This window comes from Epithele typhae, assembly GCF_022376455.1.
Source record: "Epithele typhae strain CBS 203.58 chromosome Unknown BXZ73scaffold_20, whole genome shotgun sequence".
NCBI lineage: Eukaryota > Fungi > Basidiomycota > Agaricomycetes > Polyporales > Epitheliaceae > Epithele > Epithele typhae.
Window position 1 is genome coordinate 28035 of NW_025954211.1, and position 22121 is coordinate 50155.

At 56.5% G+C, this 22121-nt stretch overlaps 5 protein-coding genes across 5 annotated transcripts; 3 read left to right on the plus strand and 2 right to left on the minus strand.

Moving 5' to 3' along the window:
* Nucleotides 1-115: 115 nt before the first annotated feature.
* On the plus strand, nt 116-523 carry BXZ73DRAFT_46046 (Sm-like ribonucleoprotein; the record flags this gene model as incomplete). Its single annotated transcript, XM_048019617.1, has 3 exons — nt 116-269; nt 324-437; nt 492-523. The coding sequence occupies 3 exons, from the start codon at nt 116-118 to the stop codon at nt 521-523; spliced, it is 300 nt and encodes a 99-aa protein (XP_047878411.1).
* A 1718-nt stretch (nt 524-2241) lies between these two features.
* On the plus strand, nt 2242-4174 carry BXZ73DRAFT_77069 (uncharacterized protein; the record flags this gene model as incomplete). Its single annotated transcript, XM_048022578.1, has 3 exons — nt 2242-2256; nt 2327-2455; nt 2573-4174. The coding sequence occupies 3 exons, from the start codon at nt 2242-2244 to the stop codon at nt 4172-4174; spliced, it is 1746 nt and encodes a 581-aa protein (XP_047878412.1).
* Nucleotides 4175-5343: 1169 nt separating this feature from the next.
* On the plus strand, nt 5344-6862 carry BXZ73DRAFT_46049 (FAS1 domain-containing protein; the record flags this gene model as incomplete). The annotated part of the gene is made up of 5 exons (XM_048019619.1): nt 5344-5569; nt 5619-5847; nt 5898-6234; nt 6289-6518; nt 6643-6862. The coding sequence occupies 5 exons, from the start codon at nt 5344-5346 to the stop codon at nt 6860-6862; spliced, it is 1242 nt and encodes a 413-aa protein (XP_047878413.1).
* Nucleotides 6863-7770: 908 nt separating this feature from the next.
* Nucleotides 7771-10581, minus strand: BXZ73DRAFT_77071 (uncharacterized protein; the record flags this gene model as incomplete). Its single annotated transcript, XM_048022579.1, has 14 exons — nt 7771-7980; nt 8060-8131; nt 8279-8299; nt 8357-8676; nt 8748-8980; nt 9006-9085; nt 9145-9219; nt 9270-9312; nt 9365-9551; nt 9615-9804; nt 9889-10023; nt 10077-10120; nt 10149-10362; nt 10480-10581. The coding sequence occupies 14 exons, from the start codon at nt 10579-10581 to the stop codon at nt 7771-7773; spliced, it is 1926 nt and encodes a 641-aa protein (XP_047878414.1).
* Nucleotides 10582-15087: 4506 nt separating this feature from the next.
* BXZ73DRAFT_77072 (uncharacterized protein) lies at nt 15088-16647 on the minus strand (the record flags this gene model as incomplete). The annotated part of the gene is made up of 1 exon (XM_048022580.1): nt 15088-16647. One exon carries the CDS (start codon nt 16645-16647, stop codon nt 15088-15090), a length of 1560 nt encoding a protein of 519 aa, XP_047878415.1.
* Nucleotides 16648-22121: the final 5474 nt, after the last annotated feature.

Sequence of the window (22121 nt, forward strand, 5' to 3'; positions counted from 1 at the left end):
CGTGACCCTGATTGACTTTTCTTCCGCGCCTGTTCACCATCACTCCGTCGCCGCCGCGTGTGCTGAGCTCGTCGCGCCCACCGCGTTCCTCGTCTCCGCAGACAGCGACCACCACATGGCCGACTCCACTCCTCCGCCTCCTCCCGCTGCTGCCGCGGAGCCCTCGCCGCCTCCTCCTCCCTCTACCTCTGGCTCGCCCACGGACTTTCTCAAGGGCGTCGTCGGGAAGCGTGTGGTCGTCCGACTTACCTCGGGGGTGGATTATCGTGGTATGTCCACTCAGGTGACCTCCGTACATGAGCATGTGACTCAGCTGGATTCAGGGATACTGTCGTGCTTAGATGGCTACATGAACATCGCGCTCGAGCAGACGGAGGAGCATGCGAACGGCAGGATCACAAACCGGTATGGGGACGCGTTTATTCGCGGCAACAATGGTGCGTTCTACTGCCTTGCTTTGCGCGCTGGATACCTACCCTCATTTCTCCTAGTATTGTATATCTCTGCGGCAGATGCTCTGTAAATTCTCGTTCTAGTACTTGTATCAATCATCACCCTGTGTCTTCCGCAAGCACCACAGCGCGCAAAAACCGCGTACAGACTGCATACAACGACCGACACAGTGCGCCACGTTACGACTGCCCACCTGCAGTCGATGCTCTCTGGCTCATGCTCGCTCAAACACTCTTGGTATGTCACGAGTTCGGCGATGTTACGTATTCTACCAGTAGACCATCGTAAACCCGGCTGGGATTCACATGGACGCCTGAAGATGTCCGTGCGTCTCCGATGGTCTATCTCAGCACAACACGGGGTCTAGCGGCGACCTCCCCTGAAGCGTTGCAAAATGCTGGGGTCATTGACGGTGTCATGTGAACTAGGCGTGTGAATGGCAGGCACACAGTGTCTGCCATGCACACGTCTGGCCGACGAGGGGGAGTCGGATGTGCACGATCCGGCCACACAATTCTGTACCACAGCTCTTATCATGAGCGCGCACATCTGTCAGATGGTGTGGTCGGTACAGCTACGAGGACCAACGCCAGTACTTATGCTCCGCGCGTGAGCGTTGTATCATGACTCTTTGTTTCCCTCGACCAAAACGTTAACATGCTATCCAGACGTTCCTGGACGGCGTCGTTCTGCGCCTCTCATGGGGAGTACGGACCGAAGAGTCCCTGCTTCGTGCACGTCTGTTTGCACACGTACCTGCAGCGTGCAACATATGAAAGATTTTATGTCAGCACGTGCTCATCAGCTTCGCGTGGTCGAAGACCCTTGAATAAACTTGGCGGATTTTACCATTTGGGCGTGTCTGGCGCGTGCGCCCATCAAGTCAAGGTGGACGCGCCGTAGCACGTTTCTCAACGTAGGGAGTTCCTCCTCTTCTGTGTACGAGCAGTGGCTGAAGTACCTCATCTACAGACACACTCAGACGACGGTTGCGCACAAGGGTGCCACTTGCAGCTAGTGCGTGCTGTCGCGGTGTCCCAGCGATACCGCCCTCCCCCAAAGCTTGAAGCGCCGGCAGTGTACTATGCGTGCGGCCCGCGCACTATTGCTACATGTTGCGTAGCGGAGCCCGCGATCAAATACAACTAACCAATCGTGCTTCCCGGAGGACTGGCAGATGCTGAGAGTCCGCGCACGACGATAACAGAGGGGGACAACGTCTGACTATGGTATCCAATACAGCGAGGCGAAGCGCTTTGTTTGGGGCGGTCGAGGACCGACACGGACACAATTGCACGGTGTGGGGCATCCAATGACTTCACGACGTCGTACCGGAAGTCGCCGTCGACCGACCAGACGTCGGGCTCGAGGTGAGTTTCAGATCATATATTACACTTCACATTGGGTCTGACTGATCTCGCTTCCAGTGCAATCGTTGTGGCCCGCGGAAGTCATGCGTTGAGTGGTTGACGCAGCCGACGAGGTCGCCGCTTTGAACAGCCACGTGCAAGCATTGGCCATTGTTCTCCTGTGAGCGTATCGGCTACGCGCTCGGGGTCTACCCCGCGTCATGGTTGATCTACTTGGCGCCCATCCTGCTCTTCTCCATCTGCCTTGCTGGTCCCCACCACTCAGAACGCTCCTCCCATCGTCGCTGCTTCACTTCGGAACCCATCCCTTCGTGCCGGAGTTGGCGCTTTGACCACCAAACTGCCCAAACGCCCCCACCTCCCATACTATCCATCGCTTCGAACTTTATCCTTCAACCGTTTTGCGTCGCACGAAGCGATGGTGACTATTTCGGTGAGTGTTTATAATTTGGTGGGTCTTTTCGGAGGCTCAATTGCGCCACCATCTTGCATTCCGTTCTCAGACCAACATCAACCACTTTCCGCCCGAGCTCCTCCTCCTGGTGTTCAAGTTCTCGGTCTGGGATAATCCGAAAGCCGCCGTCATCCTCTCTCATGTTTGTGGCGTATGGAGGGCCCTTACACTGACGAGTGTAAGCCTCTGGACCGAGCTATGTGTCTGGTCCCCGGCCGCTCTGCCCACAGTGCTGGAGCGATCGCGCGGTGGTCCAGTGACATACTGTCCAAGAGCCTACCCACGCGCCGCCCAGCCACCCACCCAACAGACGGTCCGGCAGCTCGTTGCGACGTCCGCGCGGCTGCAAAACCTGGAGTGCGAGTGGTCCCAAGACGTGGTACACCAGATCCACCACCTCCAGTACCTCTTCGGGCTCCCGAGCCTCCCGGCCCTTCGAGCCGTCTACCTGGAAGCCCCAATTTTCCCGGCTTTTCCAGGAACCCCTTCCTTCCAAATCGACCTTCCAGTTCTTCAAGAGGTCATCCTCAACCGTCTCAGTCCTGTCGTGCTAGGCACCCGCATCAAGCCAATGCTCAACGCGCTCGCATTCGCTGGCCACGGTGGCCTCCGATCCTCCCACCTGTACGATCTCCTCGCCTCAGCCCCTTCCCTCAAGAACCTCATCATGGAAGACCTTATCATAAAGGTTGACCACTCTGTAGACGCTGGCGTTTCTCGGGGTGGTCAGCAACCCTACAATCGGCTCGCCCTCACGCTGCCTGTCGACGTTCTCGAGTGGTCAGGGCTCTCTGACTGCGCTCTCCTCTGGGGGCTGTTTCGCATGTTCGAGATGCCTCAGCTCTCCGCCCTCTGGCTCACGATCAAGTCGCAGCCGACGCACAATAGCATGTCCATGTCGACGCGAGTATGCACATGCGGCGTCCCCGCTCAAGACCCGCACGAATGCCCGAAGGCACCGTGGAACGACCCCAAGAGCGTCTTCACGTTCTCCAACCTCAGGTCCCTCTCGATCGTTGTCACAAACGCCAAGTTCACCCCGTCGTTCGGATTCTGGCCGGTCTCCCACCAGCTCTCCGGGCTCAGCTTTCCCGCGCTCGAAGAGCTGGAGCTAGTCTGCGACGCCGACTTTTCCCCACAGGTCTTTCGCCGTCGCCTGCAAGACAGCATCCTCCTCACCCCCGGGAAGGCCGCCCTCCCACTCCCGTCCCTCCCGTCCCTCTTCACGTCCATGTCCCGCAACGGCCCGGAGGCCTTCCGCCTTCCGCGCCTCAAGCTTCTCCACCTCGAAGGCTTCATCCTCGATACCACCGCCGCGGGCGCCTTCCTCTCCTGGCTGCCCGCGGTCGAGAACCTGATCCTCACCAGCTGCCCCGGCGCGGGCGACTTCGTCTGCGCGCTCGCGCCCGGGACGTGCACCGGCGGCCACTGGGGCGCGTTTCGCGGGGCGGGTCCGCACGCGCGCGGCCGATGGGTGGCCCCGCGGCTCCGGCGCCTGGTGGTCGCGGAGTGCGACGATGTGCGGGCGGCGTGCGTGCGGCGGGTCGTGGCTGCGCGGGCGCGGGTGTCGCGCAAGTCGGAGGATGAAGCTCGTGTCGGAGAGCTTTTGGACGAGGCGGGTCGGGTCGGAGAAGGGCTTCCTTGTAAGCTCGGGGAGTTCGAGTGCATAGCGCCGTGTGCGGGGATATCTCTGGAGGATGTGGTCGCGCTGGTGGAGGTTGACGATGTTACGGTCGCGGAGCGCGGGAGCGCGGAGGTCGGGCGAGTCGGAGACGAGTGGAAAGGCGGGATTGGATTAGAGGACGCGCTTGACCTCGGAGAGGCTCGCGGTAGCGGGGAGACGGGAAGGAGAGGCGACGGGGAGGAGCCAGGAGGCAATCGCGTAGCGATACAGTAGGTGCGGGAACGGTATATAAAGCTAATGGTGGCAGACGATCGTATGCTAAGTGTCCGTAGCGGGCGCGCGCCGAAGCTCGTAACCAGACAGGCGGAGCAGGCCATAACAGACGAAGATATTGAATGGGGCTACCGCGAGTGACGCAGGATGCGTGATGACTATACCACGGCTACACATGTGTTTGGTTACACCTTGGAATCGAACTTTGGCATTCACGCAATCTGCGGCTTGTTACATAATCACCTTAGTCAGCTGCCCCGCGTGGCCTTTTTCTGGTTGGACTGCGCTGGATCGGCTTGCCTTCGGACTTTCACTACCTTCCAAGCGACATCGACCTCTCTCGATATGCGCGCACGGACACAGTCCAGAGAACGCTCAGCAATTCTGCATTCCAGCAAGAAATCCTTCTATACTGGTACTGAGGACTTACTTGAGATAGGAAGGCGTACGTAGCCATCAGCTCCGCGCCGGCGTGTCTCAAGCGGTGGACTTGCACCCTATATGTACGTCCTGTAATCGAGGTAATTCTCCGGCTTGCGCATGTGGAGTTCTTCGTGCTTATTACCATTGGCAGATAGACTCGCGAGCGCCCTCGACCGCGCATTCTGATTCCGCAGATCGTCTTGTCCCGGTGTTGCGCGTACATTTTCCAAGCCTGGCGCTCCTGTGACGTGCGTCTTACAGTTCTGTTCTTGGACGACCCCCCTGAATGTTGCGGAGCCTACAGTACCCCTCGCACTCTGACTGGCGCTTCTCCTGCGGCGATCATCTGCGCGCAGTCGCATGAAGAACATGTGCCAAGATCCGCCGCTCACGCACCTTCAGACCTTCAGCGGCCTATCGTCACTTGAATTCTGGACGATCTTCGCAGAATGCACTCGACCGAAGGAGCTGACTGCGTCTCGGCGGACCCGCTGGACGGCCGTCGGATGCTTGCTCGTTATGACGTCAACCAGGCAGTTGGACGTCTGGCACGATGATCTAGGGCACCGAAACGGCTTAACCCAAGAGCATTGTCTTCGATGCTTTCCTCAGGGTTCTGGGCGCACTGCACGGTATGCTTGCCTGTCGTCACCATGAACGCACAGGGGACGGCAAGTATATATGCCGCACCCCCTCGTCCGCCTTTCCCTCCGCCCTCCCTTCACGACCATCTCACGACCTCTATCATGCGTCTCTTCTCCGCAGCCACGCTACTCTTCGCCGCATGCCCCGTCGTGTGGGCTCAGAATGCCACTCTTGTCCCAGGGCTTATTGCCGCCCTTAACGCCGCGGGCCTCACCTCTCTCGCCAACATCACTCAAGGGCTCAATACGACCACCACTGGTGGCGCCATCCTCACGCAGCTCCAAAGTGGCAGATCGTTCTTGATCTTTGCCCCCTCAAACGAAGCCCGTGAGTTCCTCGCCGTGCCGACTGATGCACTAGCTGATGTGGCACGCAGTGGCCGCGATTCCCTCCAACGTGTCTTCGAACCCCGAAATCTTGAACGACATCATTTCCTACCACATCGTTCAGGGGAACTTCTCTGGCGTCGTCACAAACTACCCCAACGTCACTCTGGGCAGGACACTGCTCAACGACTCGCGCTTCGTCAGCTTGGAAGGAGATCAAGCGCAGGCACTCGCGTGGGCCAACCGCTCGGATGGTAAATTCCACATCCTAAACCAACGGTGCGACACAATGCTCTTCTCTACGCTCCTGAAGTTTACCGTTAGACTAGGCTCGACCCTACGATCCAGAACACCACCGTCTTCGGTAATATCACAGTGAACGTCATCAATCACGTACTTGAAATCCCCGGAACGTTCGGGGCCATCGTTCCCCAGGATAGCGATGCGCTCTCGGGTTTCCAGGGCGTCAGCAAGAGTGTCTCCATCGACTTCTTCAACGCGACCTCGAACTCGACTGCGAACATCACGCTGGAAGTCGTCCTCAACAATGGCCTCCACGGCTTCACGCTTTTCGCGGCGAACAACACTGGCCTCGCCGCCGCCCAGGGCGCGCTAACTGGCCTAGGCGTTAACACCCCTGCGCTCGATGCGCTTCTTGAGAATCACGTACGCTCACTTCACTCGCAACCTCATCTATCCTCTCTCATGCGATGATCCCAGCTCATCAACGGTTCGACGGTCTACTCCCCCAACCTCGTGGGCGGCGACCGCATCTCCGCCGCCGGCCAGACTTTCTCATTCAGCATCAACTCCACCGGCCAGTACGTCACCTCCGGCGGCACCACCGCGCTCATCGTCCAGCCCGACGTCCTCCTCTACAACGGCGTCATCCACGTCATCGACCGCGTTCTCTTCAACACCGACACCAACCCCAGCGCCGCGAGCTCAGCGTGAGTACCTACTCTCCATTCCGCAGACGCCGCCCCCTCCTCTGCATCTCCAGCATCGCACTCCTGTCCGTCTAGTGCGCATTGAGACCGCGCGTCGCTGACTTTACTCCTCTTCGGATCTTAGGGAGGTGTCTGCACTGTCATCTGCGTCGGTCGCGGCGACGGCGGAGGCGACCCCGACGGGCCCGATTGGCTTCAGCGCGACCGCGTCGCTCGCGTCGGCGACGTCGACGGGTACGAGCAGCGCTGCGGGGGCGCGCCATGCGCCCCCGCGCACTCGCCACATCCTCCAAATCGCGGCCACCATGGTCGGCGTCTTGGCGGGTATCGTGGTCATCGTGTGAGCGGGAGAAGCTGGGTTCGATGGTGCGAGCAGATTGTATCGAGATTGCGTATCCTTCGCGCTTTCAAGGTTTGATTTGAACACCAAATTGATCTTCAAGTTACCAGTGTGCATGTTCATCGGGTCGAGTTCGCCTTAACGTCGTAGCTACGCTGGTTAAAATGTTTTTAGGATATTTACGACTCTCGTGTGGCCCGTAATTTCGCCTCCAAGTCTTCATACTCTTTATGCAAGCCTCTACTGTATCTCATACGAATGGGTCTTCAATGACGTGCGGCGCTTCAATAAGCGCCTTTCCGGCAGAGGTGTGAAACTGCGGGCCGCTATTTGGCGCTCAAGTCTGTCGCGCGCGAGTACTTGCTAGTGAAGCCTGTCTCCCAATTCCAACTAATCTCGTACCCTTCATTTATAAACAATGTTTTATCCTTGTGATTCGCCTCGATTTTATCTTGTACGTATGCTGCTGAAGGCATAAATTTCCAGCGATATCAACCCCCGATCTGTATGACCGGCATCCCCGATGTCGCCGCAGCGCAATGTGTAGAGGCTGCTCAATAAAATACTAATTCTCCATGAGCAAGATATGATGGAGAACTTCCATTACTGCTTGTTACACTGAACCCCTGGCATAATGAAGGGGGGGACGACTCTTCAAGCTTCACCCTCGGCGAGCGCTCCGAACCCATCTGGTAAGCCCCCTCATACCTCGTTTCTCCCACTGTCCTCGTGTATAGGATAACAGAGAGGGTATATTCAGCTGTAATTTCCCTCCTCATCCTCCTCCAACCAATCACATCCCTAGTGTCCTGGCATCTCATCCCGAGCACGCCTGGCCAGTGTGCTTCCGTTCGTCCCTGACATCTCTCCACCCAGGTGCATACGGGTATAAAACTGCGTGCACCCGGTTCATCAACCCAACTTATCACTCGACCCGACGTCTACAACACCCTCCTCCAGCTGAGCGCGGATCCGATATGACACTGGGTCTGCCAGGCTTATACCCCCACGCTCGCGTCCGTTGGCGCTGCCCTGCTTCGAGGGCCAGAAGGTGCGTTCCCACAACGTGTGGGTCTGAATGTCACGGCGTCCGCCGCCCTCAAGCTCGAGTACGAGCACATGCTGGACCGCTGGCGGCAGCGGCATTGCGCATGAACGTCGAACACCGCGATGATGGATGGGGAGCAACTGCAACACTCACGAAGCCTATACTTTTAGGTGCGCATGGGAGTCGAGCCGAGCCAGAAGTTCCGGTAACGTATTGAGTAACAATCTGCTAGTATTACAATGGGCCAATCATGCTAGTTCGCTAAAGAATCTACAGCGGAAGAGCATTGGATCCATCCCACAAATTATTCATGCGAATGCATGGGCGCATCTTGACTGCGGGATCATGATGCATTCCTGGCATCAAGCCCACTATCATTGTCTCAAAGAATCCCTGAAATTATAGAACAAGTGAGTATGCAACCTAAGAGATGTAGGACGGCAGACTTACTATTCCAAACACTCCACCTGAAGCCGGTTGCTTATTCCCTTCAAAAACCTCGTTCGGCAAAATTCTACCCTCATAGTTTGCAGTTTTACTGTAAAGGAAATGGTCCAAGTATCCATGAACCATAACCGTGTTGCCTTCCAAGCCGTCAAAGTGGAAGATGATGTGGCATCCGTTAAGAGTATCCTTGACAGTGTCAAGTTTGTAGGCAGGTTTTCGGCTACTCTTCAAATTGAAGTTGGGGTTAACATGTACTTTCTTGTCTGATACCGCTTCGACTATTTGGCTGAGCAGCTCCGAGGGCAGGTAGGAATGTGTGAAGCCTTCACAGCAACGAAATCACCCAGATGAGCCAGCGACTATGGAGGTGGGTCACAGAATTAATGAGACTTACCTGTATCAAGCAGGATGTTGAGTTTGCCTGGATTCCCAGTGGTGTCTTTGCACTGAATGTATGTCTCAGTACCCTTGAGGATTTTGTCACGTTGGCTGTGGACAATGGTGACGCCTGAAAGCATGACAGCCCATTCATTCGGAAGGATGATCGGAGAATCGTCCACGGCCTTGACCGCGACATCTACAAATTCGTTCCGTGAGGCGAGCCCCCAGTGCGGACTCATGATGAATCTAAAAAGAGCAAATGAGCGATTACTTGGTGTGTAAATGTATGATTGAGATGATGAACACCTCGCTGAGACTGGTCATGTTCAAATATACTCCATGTCCGTATTTCTATGAAGTTCACAAAGCTCAATTTCAAATAAGAAAATATATGACATGATTTTTCTCACCTCTTGATCCGGCGGAATAGTGGGAACACACTGTTTGAGGCATTCAATGAAAGAGGGCGGACGTTCTTCTCTATCCTGTGGTTGGATTAGATTACTGTAGTAAAAACTGCGTGAATCAAACTTACAATCCGCGTCCGGGATCCTCCTCTCACGAATCCTGGTTGATAACTGCAAGCATTACAATCAGATAATATTCTGGGACGTGTGTTGTGAATCTTACCTGCCGAGGCCCAATCCAAGGATACCACCAATTGTGTCAGTGAGATGTTTGGTGTTACGGGCATACGCCAGAGAGAGACAGTTATGGATTGTTTGAGGGTGTTCCTTCCTGCCTGAAGCTCGGACAATAAAGAATGGCACATTCATCTGCCACTTGTATACAAAGGGGGGGCTTGGATGGACCAGACCTAGTAACGAGGAAAGAGGAGTCAAAAGAAGCACAGGCAATTTATGAGGAACATGAGACATACAAACTCGTAGTCCGTCGCCGTACTCAATCATAGCCACCTTTTCAGAGCTCCCATACAAGTCCAAATAATCATCACCACACGGCTTTGGAGAGTATTTCTTCGAATCAACATAGCCGTCTCGGGGACGGCGTTCGCCTACTTGCCACTGTTCCAGCCCTAGTACATCAGAAGTCAAGTCGCTCTCCACCATCTTTAAATATCCTTCAAGGTATGCCCATCTGATGGGTATAAATTGATGTGAGCATATTGTATGTATTTCAGTCTGGCCACATACGTATTCAGTGATCCTGAGTATAGATACCCCAGTAAGTATCGAGCCATGGTCGAAACAAGTGAGGTATTTCTCACCAGAGTCAATCAATAGCTCCACCCAGGTGTCCCCATGCGGATTATCGGGAGTTCTGATGATCTGGATTCGGGTTAAGCTCACTCAAAACATTTGATGATGCCCAATGAGCTCACAAATTTGGCCGTGTACCAATACGCTATGCTCTGGTTAATATATACTGGATTCTTTTAATCTCAATCACGTACTATTGATTGACTTTCCATAATTGACCCTTTTTGCGGGAAAAGCTTCGGTGGTTTGTATAGGAAGAGGCGCAGGAGGTCTGGACGCACGGCCCACACTATCTTCGCCCCCATAAGGTTTCCTCAGCTGTGGAGGCATGTTACTCGGTACTGCAGACGACGGGGTTTTAACCTCATCTGTGGAGGAGGCGGTCGTAGGAGTTGTGATAGTCTCTTCCTGTTCGATTCCAAGATAGACAGCATCAGGGAAGCAGTCAGGGTGACGGAGAATGTCTTGCAAGATCTTCAGAAACAGCTGTTAGCAGAACAAATGTCCGTATAAGAGCGCACAAACCATATCATCTGTCGAGATTGGGAGAGGCCGATCGAGCTTTATCTGAACATAGCCGGCCCTATTGTCAGGGGAAGATGCAGGGGGAGATGGAGTGTCGACCATTTGTACGCAACAGTGAGGTGGGATGAGTGAAAGTCATGGTGGCTTTGGACGTGTTTATATATCTAACCAGCTTCCGTGACAAGGTATTGTTCCAAATAATGTACTGATGCGTGACCAAGGAAATGAAGATGAATGCGAGGCTTGCATCTCAGCCGCATAGAGCGCGAGGCACTGTGTCCTTGGAAACCACAAAGGTATCCAGATATGGTTGGTTTCTTCGAGCTGTTTGTTGTTTCCGGCACTAGGCACTCCGAGCTTCTCATGACGCCTGCCGGATATGGGAAGCTTGCTCCCTGCTAGTGCGTTCCGTTCACAAAACGCAACCTGGTTTCTGGTGCTTCACTGAAACACTTTGTCCTAGTGGTGCACACCCGTTTCTGATTGATCAGGGACTATACTGAACTTGTGTAGAAGACTGCCCATTATGTGCCGGTGTGTGCTCAAAAACCCTTCTAAATAGGTCTTGCCAGTGGTCTCACGCTAGGTTTCGACAAGAACACACGTACCCCGATAGAACATGGAACACTGGGACAAAAACAACAGCATTATTCTTGTGTCCTGATAGTATCGTGAACAATCAGAGGCGTGCATGTGGCGGGGACTCCTCGTGCACAACACTGACAAAAATACCACCGCCTGCTAGGCAGCACTCGTGCGATACACGGTCCCACACAGTAGAGTTCTGCATCTGTGAGCACGGATGGTGTTCTGGTTCAGATTCGAACAGCTATCCAATGAGCACATGTACATGCCGGTGGCGCATTTACGTACCCCTCCGTTGTTCTGCCATCAAGATCGCCACCAGTGGTCTCTCGCTGTGTCGCAGTGATGACACATACTAGCCGAATAAAGCATGTCAGGGCAGTGAATTACAGTAAATGAAAGCACCCCTCCTCTCCGCCGAATGCTCGCCGCACTGCGGGGTACGCACACAGAATGCGCGGGCAGCGGCGGCCTTCTCGAGCCGACTGGGTGCCAAGACGCCCAGACGTGCGCACTGGTCATGCAAACTGAATGCTATTGCAACATTTGGACACAAAAGAAACAGTTCCCCACTGGACTGAATGGAAACCCTTTCTTAACAAAACAGGTACCCTATGTTTGAAATAAAACGGTGCACCTTTCCATGCAGAGGAACGTGACATCACGTAATGCCGCGTATTCTTGCCACAAGCTTCCTTGTGGGACACCCACAAACATCTGCACCTAGCGAGGCACGAGCGCGTTGTGTGGCGCAGAACTGCTGCATCTATAACGCGTCCTTTTGTTCCCCGTATGTGTTTGTACTCAGCCCGAAGACAGCAGGCGTGAACACGCGAAGAAGCCGAAGCCGCTGTACTGACAACGACTCTTTCTATACGCGATATGACAACGATGCGTTAGAAGACGTGAAACTTGTGGCCATTCCTTCGGTTTCTTTCCGGACAAGCTGCTGAGATGCCGCATGTGATGGTGAAGGTCTCAGCTCCGCGGCGGACAAAAGCACTCTCTCCGTTCCCCGGGACAACAACAGTGCACGCCTTCCTGCGACGTCTTGTGGTGCAAGTTGCCACGTAGCGTGCCATGGAGGAGATGATAGACAATATGGAAGGGCTGTGGACAGTAGTAGTGAAGGTGGCGAGAGGGCATGATAGCGTCTGTGCTCAAGAGTCGTGCGGTGGCGGTGGCGAATGGTGTTCGCCATCTGCCTGAAACAGAACGCGACAGTCTATTGCCGGATATGACGGGCTCGCATGCGATCATGCGGTAATGGAGTTCGGGCAGGTACGTGAGCTCTCGGCGGTGGTTCTGAGGTGTGTGCTTCGAGACACCAGGATGATCACTTTAACGACAACGGAGAGCTGCTTACGCTGTCACAAGCAGCGTCGCAACCGGAATGTATCATTCCCTCACCCTTGTTTTTTTCTCCAAAGGGTTCTGTACTCACAGAACGCATCGAGTTCAGTCGGATCAAGCCTGGTCAGACGTAGCCACTGATGTAGTACATTACCACCTGTGTACAGAACGCGTGGCTGGGCCCAATATATCACACCGGCCAAGGAAGGATCGGAGTGGTGGCACCCGAGCGAGATGGAAACCGTGAGATGGAGAGCACAAGTCCCGAAAAGACAAGCAACAACAGCAAGCGGCATCCTTGTGGCTTGTAAACGGAAATGACAAAAGAAGCACTCACCGTGGGCTTTCTGAGCACAAGGTGGGGACCGGCCTCTCAGACGGCTGAGTCGTCCCGTCATCCACGTAGAATCCATGGGAGGTATGGTCTTCTGTGAGGGAAGGTGGGGAGCAGATGCTCTGTTGGCCAGGACGCGCGTCACGTCAGAATCTGTGGGGGCGCTTAATCGGGCCTAAGAAATTTGTCACCTCGCGCTCAACTCGAATGCTTCCCGGACCGAGGTCCGCCGCATCGTCGTCCTCCAGTGGCTGACAGAAGCCGGCGCCGCCGCCACCAGGTGCTGTACTACCCCTAGCGGTCCTAACACCCAGATCCTCGGCGACCTGCGCGCATCTCCTCTCGAGCCATCGCTTCTCTCCGGCTCTCCGTTTTCGTTCGCTCGTTCTCCGCGTGACGACACTATCAGCAGTCGCTCGCTCTTGACGCATCTGCTTCAGAGATGTGGCTTCTCGCCATAAGCCAGGGTTTTGCTTTTTGCTCGCCACGCTTCGCAACGACAACCAGCTTATCGGCGCGACTTCAAGACGTCGTTCACGCATGAATACCAAGCGACGGCGATGGGCCTGGCTGTTTCCCTGTTGTTCCCCGAGGACTGGATGGAGAGCACCCTTGCAAGTGGGTCGCTGCGGTGGCATTCCGTTGCGAACGCGTCGCGCACGGCAATCGCGACTCGGTATAGCATACCTCGGTACTGGGTGAGTTGGTTTGTAAGTTCCTTCCTTCGTTGTTTTGATGATCGCGCAGTACACGCAGTTTGTGGATGCCTCGATGCACTGAACGCCACCCATCCACGCGCTGTTCTTGGAGTTCCCGGACGAGCCCGAGCTCTTCTCCTTCGACCGCCAGTTTCTCATCAGCCACGACGTCCTTGTTGCCCTCATACTAGCGCCAAACGTCTCCACCGTCGACGGTACGTCCTTCCTATCTAGTACCGTTGCTGCTTAAACCCGTGCGCGCGCCACATGTTTATTCCTCTACAAAAGCCGATCAATCTTTTGCGACTGCTATACGCAGGGACTCCTCATCGCATCCATCACGGCCAACATCATCGCATCCCCATGTACCTCTGCGACCGCGCGGCACCCTGCTGCACATGGCGTCCGCGTACATGCAAGCGTGACCCTATGAGTTTGTCGTTGCGCAGACCATGAATGGGTACGCTTTCAGGACGGCGTACGTGGACGACGGGGAGAACTTGCCGCCAACGCCGAACTCGACGCTCGTTATGAAGGTGCAGACGGGGCGGGTGGTGGTGGAGCAGGAGGGGACGTTCTGGATCGAGCAGAGGCTGGAGATGGTGACAGTGCCTCGGGGTGAGCCGGACGTGGGATGCGAGGACCTATCTATGAAATAGATAGAAAATTTGAGCAACGAAGGAGAATATCCGTGCTGGTCTCACAGACGGCATGGCGGAGGAGCGCTAGGTAAAGGCATCGTTCACGCATGGGCTTCAGGTGCCGGTACAGGCAGGCGAAGTAAGGTCGGCCTGTTGTTCTCCGATAACGGCACCGTTTACAGCGCGCTCAGCGGACAGTTGACCGTGCCTGCATGACGAGCTGCAGCGATTACCTAGTCGAGCTCGGGAAGGCTCGCAGAGCCGGCGACTCCACGGCCTCGGCGCTCGTCGATGTCATACAAATCAAGCCCGGCGATGGCAACTAGGCCCTTGATCCTCGTGCACGCGTGGAATTTGCAGATTGCGCGGACCTCTGGCCGCGCCTGAGTGGAGGCGGGTGATCGCACAGGTGAAGCTTGAAGTTAAGGTCATCCTTAAGGGACTTGACGAAGCAGTTCGCGGGGATGCGGAGGTCATACGCTTTGTGTGGGCTGTTCAGCTGGGTGCTGCCATGTTTGAATAAGAGGTAAGAAAAAGAATGAAAAGGGACAGCGCAAAGTCGTCCGTAGTAGCAAGTTTCGGCTGGGCGGAGTCAGGCGGTGTCGCGCTCGCGGTCCAATCGGGCCGGTGGTGCGACACGGGGGAAGAGGTCACGAAGGGGAAGACAGGGATAAGGTCTGTTATCTTCGGAACACTGGGGCTTTCGCCCTACACCTGTACTACTATATATACGTAGGGTAGTCCGAGTCAATGATACGAGGGGAGACGTGGAGGATACAGCGGGACCGAGACGAGGAGACGGAAGAGGAAGGGGAGTCGTGGCGATCAGGTGACCGGCGCCAACGCGCACGGGGACTGATCTAGCCGATCCGGAAGAGCGCACGTCTCATACGCCCTCCGACTATCGTAAGCATCGTCGAGCGATAGTCTACTACGACGGCTATCAAGAGCGAACACGAGAAGGAGACAGGAAACTCGAGAATGGTAAGCAAATCATCTAAACGTCAGAGTAGTCCGTGATGGGGCTAATGGTGAGGTCGTCGAAGACACCGGTGCACTTGTCCGTAGACACGAACGTGCTACCAGCGATCGCGACGCCTTCAGTAGCGGGTGTACCCGCTAGAGCCGTATGAAGCACCCCCGAACCCGAAGTGTTGGCCTCGCCCGAGGCCACGCCGGGTCGTGCTACGTCCGCGCTGTCCGGCGCCTCGGGAGGCCCGCCGACGAGGACGACCGCGCTGCGACTCGGGACCGGGCTCGCGATCAACAGGCTCGGGTTGATCGTAGTCACCACCCTCAACGAAGACCTCTCCATCGACGACCCACGCGCTGTCGAAGGGAGTTGAGTTCCCGAATGCGAGGTCGTGGGCAAGACGGTCGAAGAAGTCGTTACGTCGGAGCTGGGAAGGAACGGGGCGGCGACGCGGGAGTGGCCGCTCGGGGGCGAAGGTACGTCCATCGTTATAGGACCGGTCAGGAACTCGTTCTCCGGGCACGGCCTCAGGGCTTCGGTCGGGGAAGGAGTATCCATCGCCAAGAGAGCGGACGACGAATCGGGCCAGGAGGGAGGTGACGAGCCCGAGAACGGCCCCGTCAGATACTCGTCCAAGCTGAGAAATGGGTCCACCACGCCGGTTGGCAGAGTGATCATCGAGGTCGGTGCGACGCTGTGGAGATGGACCGAAGGAGACGCGTCGCGGAAGGGGAGTTCCTCCATGGTCGTCGCGTCGCGCATCGTGATGTCCTCCGGAAAGGGGGTCGCCGACCTGGATGGGAGAGTCTCGGGGAGCGAAGGGAGAGGAGCGGAGTCCAGGGGAGGCGGGCGCGGAGCGCGAGCGGTGAAGGGGCTCGCCGGTCGGCTCAGGGAGGTGTACGCGAGCGTTGCGCGAGGACGGGTGGAAGTAGAGCCCCTCGAGCGCGAGGGCATCGACAAGGGCGCGGGTAGCCTCGGAGACGTCTGCGAGTGGAGCTGGAGGATGGCCGAGTCGTGGGTCTCCTCCTTGCGGCGCTTCTCCGCTTTCTCCTGACGCTCCATGTGCGCACGCTTGCGGCTCTTGTTCCTGGCAATAGTAGAGTCAACGATTAACTCTTCCATTAGCGCTGTGCGCTCCGTGTCCTTAGGACGTACAGGAGCGGCCGTTGCGCGCGCGACAGCAGACCCGTCCGTAGCGAAATCGAAGGTGACTGCGGGAATACGAGACTTGCCCGCGTGTACGACTCCGTCGCTATCGATGCTGGCCAGCCCGAACTTCCAGTCCGGGGCTTGCTCGCGCAGGAGGTCGCTGAGGAGGAGGTGCTCCGGGGTGACGAAGAGAGGTGGCTCCAGGAGCTGACCGCTCATCTTGCGCAGCTTGTTGTCTGTGGGGCGGATGGAGGCGGTACCCTCTGCAGAGAGCTGGACAGTGATGCCTCCGTGCGAGTCGTCCCGGACGTACATGGTGCCGTCGGACATATACCTGATGAAGTCGGGGAACTCAGCGGAGTCGTTGCGGCGATGAGGCGTCTTGCCGTGGCTGGTAGAGTCGGCGTCGCGACCGGAGTCACTAACGACAGACATACTGCCGCGAGGAGGAAGAGTTGGAGGGACGGATGGCGCGAAGAGGTCCGTTCGCGACCCAGCTGGAACTGCCGGGATTGGGGAATCGGGGGCTTGTCTGACCATTGGTTTATACCAGGGCTCGAGGCATGTACGGCCGTTTCCGCGCGGAGCGAGACGGCTCCGAGATGGATCTGCGGATCGGCCGGGGGAGACCCGGTACCCTCAGGTAAGCGGTCCACGTCCTCGCATCCCAGCGCTTCTAGGTAATGACGCAGCGCGTCCAGGTGCGCGACCGTGGCATAGGGTACCCAGGTGCGATCACCCGATTTCCACAAGGCCTCGAATATCGCGCTAGTTCCAGATCCCCGGTGAGTAATGAACTCCTTGATCGCCCATTCATTCTCCTTGTTCACAAGGTCTAATACCTGCGTATCGAGCCGTCCAGGAAACAGACGGTCGTCGTTGGGCTCGTGTACTCGCAACAGGGATGCGTGGAACACGTTATGGATGCCGCGCTGCTTCAGTGAGGCGGGCAGCTCAATCGCGAATGAGCTGTTGCCGAAATCGCGCTCAACGCGGTAAGGTCCGATGTACTTCGGAGCCAGCTTTCGCGCTAACCCTTTCGGCAAGGATATGTTCTTTGTGGAAACATATACAAGATCGCCTGCAGCAAACGGTGCAGGACGGCGATGTCGGTTCGCGTCGCGGGTCTGTTTTACGCGTGCCGCAAGCAGGCTGTCGTGAGCGGACATTACAGCGAGCTTGACGCGCTGCGCGAAGGCCCGCACGCCTGGATACTCATCGCGCGTTGGAGCGTTCCAGATCATAGGCCGGGGCATGCGCCCGGTATTGAGGAAAAATGGGGCATAGCCCGTCGCGTCGGATCGCGCCAGATTCAGGGCGAATTCAATCGCGGGTAAGTGCGCCACCCAGTCCTTCTGGTTGATGCTGACGCATTGCCTAAGCATCTGCGTGATCGTCCGGTTCGCGCGCTCAGTCGAGCCGTCCGACTGAGGGTGGTACGCGCTTGACATCCGCAATTTAACACCTATCAGCTTGTGAAGGTGCGTCCAGAACGCGCTGGTGAACAAGACGTCGCGATCGCTTACTATGGATCTGGGCATTCCGTGATGTTTGTAGACTTCCGAGAAGACTAGTTCTGCGACGTCCTTGGCACGGTACGTCGTGCGGCAGGGCACCAAGTGCACCATGCCAGTAAGTAGGTCTATTATCGTGCATATAGAGTCGAAACTACTGTCGCGGTTCTTTGAATCAGGCAGGGGACCAACGAAGTCCATGCCGATCGCTTCCCATGGTGCAGCAGGAACGGGAAGAGGGTTCAGAAGACCGTATGGCTTCTGATTTGCAGGTTTGCTTCGTTTGCAAGTCATGCATGAATCGCAGTAACGCTGAACGTCTGGCAGGATCGTTTTCCACCAGACATGGTCACGCAAGAGACTGGCCGTCTTATGCGGACCTAGGTGAGCCAACAGTGAGTGCGCGTGTGCGATAAAAAGCTCGCGCACGCTTCGTCCGTTGACAAGGATCTTTGGTATGCATAGAAGCGTTCTTCCGTTGTCCCGCAGCATGACAAGTCCGTTCTGCACACAGAAGTTCTTGTGCTGGCTTGGCGCGGACACGACTGCGGCGAAGAATGGGTCCTCGCTATACCTATTCCGCAATGCGCCCTCCAGGTCGAGGCCATCCGACGAGGAGGCGATGTGCTCGATGAGGGATGGTGCGCCCTCCGAGCTCCGCCGATCTTGTTCGAGAGGCGTTATGGCTTCTGATGTGGAGGAATCGAGTGCAACGTGTTCACGCATAGGTTCGTCACGTTGCTCATTAGCTTCCGGTTCGTCCGGGAACTCACTATTGTCCGTTTCCAAAACAGGACTAGCATTGCTGGGCCGCGACCGCTCCCTTGATGGGGTAGCTGGTCGTACCTCGGGCTCCATTGGTACCTGCAGGGTACTCGCGCCCTCCTGACGCTCCAAAGACGGTATCGCAGGAGCGTCACCCAGAGACGGAGCTGTAGAGGCCCGTCCATCAGTGGTGAGCCGTTCGCTTCGCGGCGAACGTCTTGCGTACTGACGCACTTGTGTCAGTTCATCGCCGCCACGACCGGGCACGCGCTCGGACAGAAGATCCGAGAAAGGTGCGGCGCGCGGCGCGCGCGGCACGCGTGTGCGTCCCGAACGACGGGCTGCGTTCAAGGGCTCGACGCCCTCTGTTACAGAGGCAAGCGCAAGGTGCGCGCGTCCCTCTGTGTCAACGAGCACTGGGCTCGTGACCTGCTGTACAGCAGGCTGAGACAGTGCCGAGTCGTGCTGTACGTATTCTGACGCAGCACGCACCGTCCCAGGCTGGTCATTAGAGTAGATTCGTGAGAGTGCGTCCGCGAGGACGTTCTCAACTCCAGGTACGTACTCAATGCGAAAGTTATACTCCGCAATTCGTTCTAACCATCGCGCCTGTCGTCCAGACAGATTGCGCTGATTCATTAAGTGAATCAGACCGCGGTGGTCCGTTACCCAGGTGAACGAACATCCGAGGAGGATGTCGCGATGCCTCTGCATCGCTTCGATACCGGCAAGCATTTCTATTTCATGAACAGGGTAGTTCATCTGTGCTGATGTCAATTTCGCAGAAAAGAACGCCGCGACACGTGCCTGTTTGAAGTCAGGGCCTTGTGACACGACGCCTGCAATGCCGCCATGTGATCCGTCCGTTACGAGCCAGATAGGTGGCGCATTCGGGGCATAATCAAGCGGTGCACGGCGGTGCTCACGGTGCGCATGGACGAGACGCTTGATCTCGTCGAATGCCCGCTGGTGAGTAAAATCCCACTTGAACGAGCTGTCGGAGCCTGTTAACGACGTCAGGATACCCATAGGAATCCGCACTGTCGCGATATCGTCCGCGAGGTACCCAACCGAGCCCAGGAAGCCACGCAAGAGCTCCTTCGAGGTCGGTACTTTCCAATTTAGCACGCAATCGACCTTATCGGGATCCATCCGGATGCCGTCAGGGTCGACAATGCGGCCAAGGATCTTCAATTCTTTGCACAGGAAGTGCAGTTTCGATGCGCTGAGGTAAAGCTGTTCTCGCCTCAGGATGTCGATCACAAGCTTACAGTGCTTCAGGTGATCCTGAAGCGAATCTGAATAGATCGCAATATCGTCAAGATAGACGTCCATGAAGACACCGATGAAAGGGCCAAAGAGGTGGTTCATTAAGGACTGGTACGTTGCGACAGCGTTACAATCTCCTTGTTGGAGTACGAGACTAACCATATTCCCGTCAGGTGTAGTCATGGCAGTGCGTTCGACATGCTCCGGCTCAACGCGAATCTGTTCGTAGGCGTCCTTGCCGTCGATCAGTGAGCGGAAGGTTCGCCGTGCGATGCGGCGCAAGATGCCCTCCATGTCTGGTAAGGGAGACGTTACTTTATGAGTATTGGCGTTGCGCTCACGCAAGTCACATACCACTCGCAGGCGCGGTGGCACGCCCTTAACACCAGTGCCCGGCTTTGTCAGGAGCAGCATGGGCGAGGTGTTGCGCGCATTCGAAACGCGCCATCGCCCAGACTTGAGATACGCGTCGCGTTTCTCGGCCCAGCTCGCGCGATGCGCATCCGGACAGCGCGACGGCCTCCAAGAGTAGATCTTGGCTTCGTCTATCAGCGGAATCCGGTGGTTGATCACACGGAGCGGTGGCAAGGGTGAGTCACTTGCTTCTTTGCAGATAGGCTGCGCGTACTCACGAAGCTCCTGGCGGGCCGTTTCGAGTTCGTCCTCGAGAACTTCCGCTGCCTGGGACTGCAAGACGCGCACTTGTGCGCCCTCCAGAGGGAGCGTTGCGGCACTACCGACCACCACCGCGGTTGGATTGAATCCGAGCGAAACCTTGTGTTGGTAGAGGAAGGGAGTGCCGAGGATCAAGTCGTAATTCAGTAAGTTGACAACGTCAAAATACCGCTCCTCCTTGATGCGCTGATATTCTAGCCGTGCACGGCAGCCATAGTTGATCTTCGCGCGCGATCCCTGAACCGCGAGGTGAACAGGGAGCGGTTTCGCGAGCTCGAAGACATCAAGATTAAGCTGGTGCGCAAACTTCGAAGACACAAAGTCGGCCAGTGACCCAGAGTCAAGCAGGGCGCGTGCGGGCTGTCCGTTGATGCCTATTACGACTACGGTAGGCTCCGGGATCAGCCTCTTGAGATCGCGCGGCGCGCCTGCATTGCGCTGGAGCGCGATGAGCTGGCCCTGCGTCATGGTGAGTTCACTTGGGACATATCCTCGAGTGTTTACCGCGCAGAGTTCTACAGCTCCGAGTGAAGGACGCGAGCGACGAGCAGTCTCCCTGAAGAGGAGGCTGATCTCGTCCTCTATTTCGTTCAGTCCGAAGGGTGGCGCACGCGTCAAGGTGCGTATTCCCTGTGCGAACAGGTTGCACGCGTCCATCTTAGTGTTCTCTAGGCGTTTGCGCGGGACGTCCACAGCGACGCGCAGATAGTAGTCGTACAAGCGCATCATTCCGAAGCCGACGTACCGCACGACAAAGCGGACAGGATTGTTGGTCACGCCTGGCCAGGGGAACGCCTCTGCGAGAGCACGTTGAGTGCCGATCGCAATTGCGTCGCCCATCGTCTCGCCGTCGTGGGATAGGAAACAATGCTGGTGACCCTGCGCAGGTTCGAAGGTGTGTACTACGATCTGTCGATAGTAGCACGGGAGGTTGAAATCTTTATTTCGCAGCCAACTACGCTTCAAGAGCGTGTCGAACCGTTCGTGCACGACGACATAGAGGTCTTCAGTTGTGCGGTACACACAAGGTTCGTATGGTTCCCCACTGTCGAAATCGATACCTAGACAGCAGTAGGGACCGTAGTCCTGAAGGACTTGCATAGCGCGATTGGCGTACAAGTCGCCGATATGCGTCCGCGTGCGCCCTTCGCGCACGGTTTGTGGCCACTCATGCAGATGCCATGGAGGTACATTTTCCTGATTCTCTTGCGGACCGTTGCCCAAGTTGTTCAACAGGTCGTCGTCCTCAGGTGCGACGTACTCAAGGTCGCTGCCTACGGCCTCAAAGTGCGGTGGCAGCTCTGGGGCAGGTTCGATCATGAACAAGTCCAAACCTGCGGTTGTCTCGATCGACGCCATCTCAGGCCGTGGAGCCTTGCTCGGGGGCTTCTTTCCAACGGTGCGTCGTGTCTCGACATGGAATGAAGTCACGCCAGGAGGCTTACCCTTCCTGTCGGACTTAACTTGGCTCTTCTGCGGACAGTCTCGCGAGAAGTGGCCTGCTTTCTTGCAGACAAAGCACTTCCCAGCTGCAACAAGCTCGGCTTTCTCCTGGGGAGAAAGGTCGTCGTACGTGTTCGAGGGCTTGTTCTGCCCGCGCGAACCACGCTGATATTGTCCTTGCTTTCCAGAAGGTACGCTTCGTCCTTGAGGACGTATAGAGCTTGATTGCACAGCGTTCTGACT